Below are 9,198 nucleotides of genomic sequence, written 5' to 3'. Positions count from 1 at the left end.
ACGGGCGGACACCAATCTGCGGTCAACGACCAATCAAAGCCAGGGTTTGGCTCGATTGACAAGGAACGCCGTCCCTGGCAACGCCCCGTTGAAGCCGGCTGAGTCGGGGGCGGAGCGCGACGTGGAGAGCCAACCAATCGATGGGATCATTGGCTTGATTGACGTGCCGTCCCCGACCAATAGAGCGTCAAGTGGTGGGGCAACCGGCTGTTGGCGGGCCGTTGGGCGCGCGCGCGGTTGCCATGGAGCCACGGTTGAATGGCAGGGAAGGGGGGGGGGAACCGTCGCGGCGCCCCTGTCCGTCAGAGCCATGGGAGGCGCGGATTGGCTGAGGCCGCGACTGGAGGGGCGGGGCTGGAATCCGACGGGTCTCCCGGGAGACGCCGGGTGACGCGGTTTTCCACGGAGACCGGTTGAAGCCGGAGGGGGGGAGATGGCGGCGAGGCGGCGGCCGTCGAGACCTCGGCCGCCCGGCCACAGGTGAGACGCCGGGCAGACAAGTCTCTTGCACTCAAGGGTGGCCCCCTACATCCAACAAGCGGGCTCAGCACTCCGGGGTGGCACCCACAGCAGCAGAGGGCTCGGCACCCAAGGGTGACTCCCACATTCCGTCGGCGAGCTCGGCACCCAAGGGTGCTGCCGACGACGACAGACTCGGCACCCTGGTGACCCTCCCCTTTGAGGGCACCCAAGGGTGCCGCCCACAGCAGCAGAGAGCTCAGCACCCTGATATGCCCACCCCCCACGTCTAGCAGGCGAGCTCAGCACCCAAGGGTGCTACCCACAACAGCAGAGAGCTCAGCACCCTAATATTGCCCACTCCCCACGTCTAGCAGGCGAGCTCGGCACCCAAGGGTGCCGCCACAACAGCAGAGAGCTCAGTACCCTGATATTGCCCACCACCCATATCTAGCAGGTGAGCTCGGCCCCCAAGGGTGCTGCCCACGACAGCAGAGGGCAAAGCAACCGATCATACAGGTCAATTCATTACACAGTGCAGTTACATTGAGTTAGTACAGAGTGCATTGAGGTAGTACAGGTAAAAACAATAACAGTACAAAGTGTCACAGCTACAGAGAAAGTGCAGTGCAATAAGGTGCAAGGTCACAACAATGTAGATCATGAGGTCAGAGTCCATCTCATCGTATAAGGGAAACCGTTCAATAGTCTTATCACAGTGGGGTAGAAGCTGTCCTTGAGCCTGGTGATACGTGCCCTCAGGCTCCTGTATCTTCTACCCGATGGGAGAGGAGAGAAGAGAGAATGACCTGGGTGGGTGAGGTCTTTGATTATGCTGGCTGCTTCACCAAGGCAGCGAGAGGTAAAGACAGAGTCCAAGGAGGGGAGGCTGGTGTCCGTGATGCGCTGGGCTGTGTCCACAACTCTCTGCAGTTTCTTGCGGTCCTGGGCAGAGCAGTTGCCCGTACCAAGCCATGATATATCCAGATAGGATGATTTCTAGGGTGCATCAATAAAGGTTGGTGAGAGTCAAAGGGGACAAACCAAATTTCTTTAGCCTCCTGAGGAAGTAGAGGCACTGGTGAGCTTTCTTGGCTGTGGCATCTACGTGATTTGGCTTGGGACCAAAGGGTACAGCCGAAGTGAACAACCCAGTCTGGCACCCTGGGGTGTTCTGGCACATCTTCTTAATACTCGGGGAACTGCCTCACTGTAGAACAGACCCCACAGAACCAACACAGTTGATGATGTCGGGGCTGACTCCATTATGCACAGGGACTGGTCTCACCGCGGGACCCCCTCCCTCCCTGATCCCCGTTATACACAGGGACTGGTCTCACTGTGGGACCCCTCCCTCCCTGATCCCCATTATACACAGGGACCGGTCTCACTGTGGGACCCCTCCCTCCCTGATCCCCGTTATACACAGGGACCGGTCTCACCGTGGGACTCCTCCCTCCTGATCCATGTTATACACAGGAGAAATGTGTATAAATAATTCCTGACTCCCTTTTTCTGGGCCACAAGATGCCGCCAGAACGTAGCTGAGCTGATTTTTACCCTGGTTCTTTCTCTATCTTGGAGAATGATATCGGGAGTAAGTTAAACCTAAAATTTTTACAAAAGCAAAAACTACAGTTGTTGGAAATCTGAAACAAAAGTCGAAAATTCAGGAAATACTCAGCAGGTCAGCCAATATCTGTGGAGATAGAAAGAAAACGGGGTGTCAACCTTCCAGGTCGATGACCTGAACTGGTATCCTTTGATCGCACTTGGTCTCTGGTTATCCCGTACGTTGGATCTGGAGATGATGTTGTCCAGACGGTTCTTCGGAAGTGAGGAATGAGGTGCAAATCTTGTGGTTACAGCCATTTTATTGGATGTTCATCGAAGTACATGTCAAGCAGCAGCAAAGGGCAGCAAGTAACAAAGCACCTGTCCCGTGCTCTCTTTTTATACTGCAAACTAGTTCAAGCTGGAAAGATAAGGGACTCTACCCCTCCTTCCTCAAAGCCTCTCTGTATGTTAGATCTGGCTTTACTCCATGCACTTCTTCCACTGATCTATCCCTCTGGTTCCCATCCTCCTTGCAAACTAGTTTAAACCCTCCTGAACCACACTAGCAAACCTGCCTGCAAGGATATTGGTCCCCCTCAAGTTCAGGTGTAACCCATCCAATCTGTACAGGTCCCACCTTCCCCAGAAGAGATCCCAATGATCCAAAAATCTAAAACCTTGCCCCCTGCACCATCTCTGGTCAGACCACACTTGGAGTACTGTGCCCCGTTCTGGTCACCTCATTATAGGAAGGATGTGGAGGTGTCAGAGGAGATTTACCAGGATGCTGCCTGGTTTAGAGAGGATGCATTATGAGGAGAGACTAAGGGAGCTTGGGCTTTACTCTTTGGAGAGGAGGAGGATGAGAGGAGACGTGATAAAGGTGTACAAAATATTAAGAGGAATAGATAGAGTGGACAGCCAGCACCTATTTCCCAGGGCACCAATGCTCAATACAAGAGGGCATGGCTTTAAAGTAATGGGTGGGAAGTTCAAGGGAGATATCAGAGGGAGGTTTTTCACCCAGAGAGTGGTTGGGGCATGGAATGCGCTGCCGGGGGCGGTGGTGGAGGCAGGTACATTGGTCAAATTCAAGGGATTGTTAGATCAGCATATGGAGGAATTTAAAATAGAGGGATATGTGGGAGGAAGGGGTTAGATAGTCTTAGGCGAGGTTTAAAGGTCGGCACAACATTGTGGGCCGAAGGGCCTGTATTGTGCTGTGCTGTTGTGTGTTCTCTGGTAGGAACAACGAGGACAGTCTTGATTTACGCCGCCTTGGCATCTCAGACGTCCTTATGGGTAGGGAAATTCACATGAGTTTGAACAGTTCTGTTGGATGGCCCTCATACAGGTAATTAAGATGTAAACTACAATAAGGCATACTGGAGCAAACAATATAACTCATAACATCAAGTAACCACAGCTCCCTTGGGCTAAGTTGATCCAGTCAAGGAAATCCCACCCATCAGCTATGTCTTCAGACTCCAAGTATGTAGGTACCACACTCTTTGCCTATAACTGCGCATGTTCCCCCTTTAATGGCTAAGAGATCTAATGCCATAGGATTTTGGAGAACCATTTCACACATTGCAATCACTTCTGCCGTCACTTTCTGTAAGGCGCCGGCAGTGCCATTGCTCGCTCTTTCTAAAGCTGCAGCAACACTTTTAACTTCCCTTTCAGATCTTGCAACACCATACGTTTGGGAATGGTATTGCTGCAAGACGACTTCCTTCTGAGATGTCACGTTTACATCTGGGCTCAGGATAGTAAGATAAGGTTTACGTGTGCCTCATAGCAGGGAAGACACAACCCAAGCAACAGGATCCTAACCAATGATGTGGAAGGGAGAGATCAGCTCCATTTCCACACAGAAAATACCTGTTGTTCACAAGATCGCAAGACAAAGGAGCAGAAGTAGGCCATTCGGCCCATCGAGTCTGCTCCGCTACCTCACCATTGGCTAAACTATTCTCCCATCCAGCCTCAGTTCTCGGCCTTTTCCCCATATCCCTTGATACCTTAACTAATTAGATACCTATCAATCTCCTCCTTAAACCCCTCCAGTGATCGGGCCTCCACAGCCGTACGTGGCAACGAATTCCATAAATCCACGACACTCTGGCTAAAGAAATTTCTCCTCATTTCTGTTCTAAATGGGTACCCTCTAATTCTCAGACTGTGCCCTCTAGTCCTGGGCTCACCCACCAAGGGAATTCCATGAATTCAAACCGTTTCTTGTCGATTGACAGGAACCTTGTTGGATTGTGACATTCTTACTGTGGACATTGTCAATAAAAACTACAGAATCATTGTTCCATTTAGGGCAGTGTAACGTACAGTTACACAAACTATATCCTACTGGGAGGGTACCTTCAGAACTTCAGCCTTTACAGTGATCACCTGAACAGACTTGATAGCTTTGTCCCAGACCTCAGGTTTGGGAATAGAGATACCCCAGGGGAAAACATGAGGAGGACCGGACTCGATATAACTCAATAGATTGGACTGATCTTGTCGGCACAAGTGATCTAGACCAAGATGTTGTGTCGGGGACGTGATCATTGCATATCCATGTTTTCCTTGAGAATGGCGAGCCAGAGATATAAAGTTGTCGTTGTCGGATTGTAACGTTGAACTTCATTTGTGCAGGTTGTACACCGCGAGGTGTGTGGTACGTATTGGCGTACCCAACGGCCAGGGGCGTTAACAGCATCTGCAAACTCGTGTGATACTCATTTCAGTTGGCACACTGTGAGTGGACCAGCCAGGTGAAAACATAACAGCAGACAACGTCAGAATGAGCTTCGTCACGTCCAGTGGTTAACGACTTTGTTCGACGTCTTCTGGCTGGTTAGTGATTGACTCACTGTGGCCCAGCAGCGTAGGCACTGAGGTTACCAGCACATTAGCCTCAGTGCTTGCCGTCTCTGTCCTCACCTCCTGGCGCCACCGTCGCTCGCTTGCAGTGCCCAGCGTGTATCCACTTACTTTTCCCTTTGACCTTCACTGCTGAATTAGTAATCAACAGCACCAGATAGGGTCCTTCCCCACCCAATGCCCAATGGCTCCTTATGTGGTTTCTTGATGAGGACCCACTCACCAGGAACCAAGGAATCAAATCTCCTTCTGCTGGGTGGCTCCAGGTGGCAGAAACCCATTGAGGAGCAGACTGAACAGCCCGGGCAAGCTTCACACAATAGTCGACTTAGCTGTCTGTCGCAATGTGTGTGTGAAAGTCGGCCCGCGCTGTAATAAATCAGACAACAGCAGAACCAAAGAATGTACGATGAATGCTTTATTAGTTTAACGCCAGCGGGAGTGAAGGATACAGAGAAAGAGTAAACAGTGTAAGCCGAGCTCTGTACTGATCCCCACTCGATTTACCGGTTAGTGTCCCTACTTTTATACCCAATCCGTGGGAAACCTCCGTGGAAGTTGCACTTACTAAAGCAGTTGTTTACAGCAAACTTGTAGCAAAGCAAGATGTGCCTTAAACATTTCTTTGTTTCTTACCAACACCTGCACAACTTGTAGCCATAACTATAGTCACCCCTGTGGTTGAAGCAATATCACACCATGGGGAGAATAGCTGCACACCATTAACCCTTGCATGAGTGGGTGATTGGGGATTGAAACATGCAATGACGTGAGATTCATGCAAAATGCTTCAAATTGTAGTGCTAACTTGGAACCTCCTGAGTCTGAGGTTGGTGTTGATGCTGGAAGTGCAGATCTGTAGGTTTCAATTAGGAGTGTACTGAGCAATTCCTTCATCCTTAAACGGGAACTTTGGGCAGGAGTTGAACAATCTCCCAACATTCTGGCATAAAGGTGATAAAAATCCAATGGCTGTATATTTATCCTTGGGCTGTTACCAAGCACCTTTCCGGTTCAGAGTGGATTGCAAAATTACCTGAGTAGCAGTAACTGAGCTTTTAAAGGGCATTCATTTCACGTGAGAGGGGTTAGGTTCAGAACAGATGTGAGGGGTACGTTTTTGGCACATGAATGAGAGGAAAATTCTGTAGGTAGAAGGGATTAGCTACTTTGACACAACATTGTGGGCTGAAGGGCCTGTTCTGTGCTGTACTGTTCTATGTACCCAGCTATCTTCTACATTCCCTCCTTTTATCATTGTCGCAGAAAAGTATTAGTCGGAGCCGGAGGGCATCTGCATCAGAAAGCCTTTATTGTAACATGATATCATGAAGAGCTCAGACTCCCAGAGGCGGAGATCCGAGACTCTGCTCAACAAAGGATTACACTCATTTTTATAGTCAAAATATACGTGACAAAAAGCACTGATTCGCACAAATAGAGAAGTTTCACAGCATGTTCTAGGCAATAACCCGAAGCACCTATCAGCTTAAAGGTTACTCTGCCTGCAGCGTTAGGACAGATTAGACAAGACAAGATTTCTTTATTAGTCACATGTACATCGAAACACACAGTGAAATGCATCCTTTGCGTAGAGTGTTCTGGGGGCAGCCCGCAGAGTGTCTCCACGCTTCCAGCGCCAACGTAGCACGCCCACAACTTCCCAACCCGTACGTCTTTGGAATGTGGGAGGAAACCAGAGCACCTGGAGGAAACCCACGCAGACACAGGGAGAACATACAAACTCCTTACAGACAGTGGCCGGAATTGAACCCGGGTCTCTGGCGCTGTAATAGCGTTACGCTAACCGCTACTCTACCGTGCCTGCCCTTAGGAATAGTAAAGGGGAAAAAAACACTGGTGGGAGTTGTCTATAGGCCACCAAATAATAACATTCCAGTGGCACAGGCAATAAACCAAGAAATAGATGTAGCAGAGGATGTGGAGAGTCTGCAGAGAGATATCGATAGGTTCAGTGAGTGGGCAAGGCTCTGGCAGATGGAGAACACTGTTGGTATTACGGAACAATGATTCCAAAGAAAGACAAGTTCCCACGTCCTTCTTATAGTACAAGCAAGCATGGGAGTCAGTTACTTATACAGTAGCTAGGTACAGTTATTTAGTTGGCAGTTTACCAAGGACAGACAGTACAAGCTGTCGTGGCAGAAATGGCTCGACCCTCTTGATAATGCTTTAAATCTTCTTCCACAAGGGACTAAATGAGCTAGGGCTTTACTCTTTGGAGAGGAGGAGGATGAGAGGAGACGTGATAAAGGTGTACAAAATATTAAGAGGAATAGATAGAGTGGACAGCCAGCGCCTCTTTCCCAGGGCACCAATGCTCAATACAAGAGGGCACAGCTTTAAAGTAATGGGTGGGAAGTTCAAGGGAGATGTCAGAGGGAGGTTTTTTACCCAGAGAGTGGTTGGGGCATGGAATGCGCTGCCTGGGGCGGTGGTGGAGGCAGGTACATTGGTCAAATTCAAGAGAGTACTAGATAAGCATATGGAGGAATTTAAAATAGAGGGATATGTGGGAGGAAGGGGTTAGATAGTCTTAGGCGAGGTTTAAAGGTCGGCACAACATTGTGGGCCGAAGGGCCTGTATTGTGCTGTACTGTTCTATGGTATTCCATGATAATGGACAATTTTACAAAGTAAGAGACCGAGTACAGCATTGTGCTATTCGTGGAAAAAGCCAGCGTGCTACAGTGATGATGACAATAGAAAGTATTACTATTAGACCATAACTCAATATCATATTCCACTTGTCACCAACCAGGCCTCCGAGTGACTGCCGTTCAGACCCTTTGGTAAACCCGTGTAAGTCCTGCCCTACTTTTCTAATGTTGTTAACTTGGCAATGTGCTCGGACAGGGATGTAATATTGGCGGACTTGTCTGGGGTATAGATACAGCATTCGCTGCCTGTGATGGCACACGTTCCTCCTTTTTCTGCCAGAATAAAATCCAGGGCCGTATGCTTCTGCAGGACTGTTTGCCGGGTCACCATCGTTTCGGTGGGTATCTCTGTTACTTGGGCCTGTGCTCGTGTCAGGGCTTTGGCAGTTTTGTTAGCCAATTTCTCGAGTGCTGCAGCTAGGTCTGTTATTTCCCTCGAGTTTCTGGCCGCCCCGTTGGAAGGGAAAGCGATCATCCAAAATTGCTCAGCGTCAGTTATTCCTCTCCGCTGCCTGCTCCAATGGGAGTGATTCTGCAGATGGGTCATAGCTCTCAAATGGGGTATTATATATCCCATATAACAACAACCGACCCACTTTTTGTAGGATTTTTCTAAATCCTGCGTACTCCACCTGCCACCAGTTTCCCCTGGGAGCCACATATATGCCCAATCCCCGCATATCCAATGGGTACCGTTTACTGGTGGGGGACGAGATGCTCATAGAAGATGAGACCCTGGTACCCCAACCTTCATAGCGGTACATGTACTATTCCCCAGGAAAACTGCATCTTTGTCTCCTTTGAAATTACAATAACATGTGGCCTTTACCACTCTATCATCTTTAGGCACCCGTAAAAATGGCCATGGGCCAGGCCCAGTTTTGGTTAACGGAGGCCTGATGTACCAGCCGTCAAAGCACTTACAGCCACAATCGCTGATATGGTCTAATTTCCTTGTTCCCCTGTCACAAAGTCCTGGGTCGTGCTGTTGAGTTTCATTCAAGAATGCCCAGACGGAGAGTTCCTCGCTCTCGTTGAGGGGGATTACTGACATTGGGAGCATGGTATGACTATGTTGCGGGATTTCAGCACAGACCCAACAGGCTTCTAATTCCAGCTGTTTGGCATAAGTGTGACAGAGGGACAAAATGGCATTTATCAGGGGTGGCCCTGATTATTACGAGACTGCCCAAAACAAGTTCCAGAATACTTATAGATGCATTAATTGTCCATCTTTCCCCCGTCATGTTGTCCTTTTCCAAGACCAATCTTTTTGCAGTCGGAATGATGTATCCACCGAGGTTGCCCTTCTACCTATACCGCCGTGAGTGTAGGGAGTAGTACTTGAAAGGGGCCCTTCCACCTTGGTGCCAACTTTTTCCACTCCCAATTTCTTATCAGGATGTAATCTCCGGGCTGGATTCTCAGTAAGGGTCCTTCTATGTTGTTCTCCTTTTTTCCCTGAATGTTACGTACCTGTGAATGTAGAGTCTTAAGAACATCAGTTAACCTTTGTATTTAATCACTCTTTAACTAAGTATTTACGCATTCTTTCACTAAGGGCATGGAGAACCAGACGGACTTCTAGATTTTTATCTGCAGCCCAAGGTGTGCACAG

At 49.1% G+C, this 9,198-nt stretch overlaps 1 protein-coding gene across 1 annotated transcript in view; it reads left to right on the top strand.

The window, feature by feature from the left end:
- The first annotated feature begins 433 nt into the window (after positions 1-433).
- The window catches only part of LOC127567122 (uncharacterized), a 45,458-nt gene continuing 36,693 nt past the window's right edge, over positions 434-9,198 (top strand). The window contains exon 1 of the mRNA XM_052009811.1: positions 434-480. Coding sequence (XP_051865771.1) covers positions 434-480 — 47 coding nt within the window. The remainder of the gene's footprint in view (positions 481-9,198) is intronic.

This window comes from Pristis pectinata, unplaced genomic scaffold, assembly GCF_009764475.1.
Source record: "Pristis pectinata isolate sPriPec2 unplaced genomic scaffold, sPriPec2.1.pri scaffold_126_arrow_ctg1, whole genome shotgun sequence".
Lineage (NCBI taxonomy): Eukaryota > Metazoa > Chordata > Chondrichthyes > Rhinopristiformes > Pristidae > Pristis > Pristis pectinata.
This window is presented reverse-complemented; position numbering and strand designations above follow the sequence as displayed.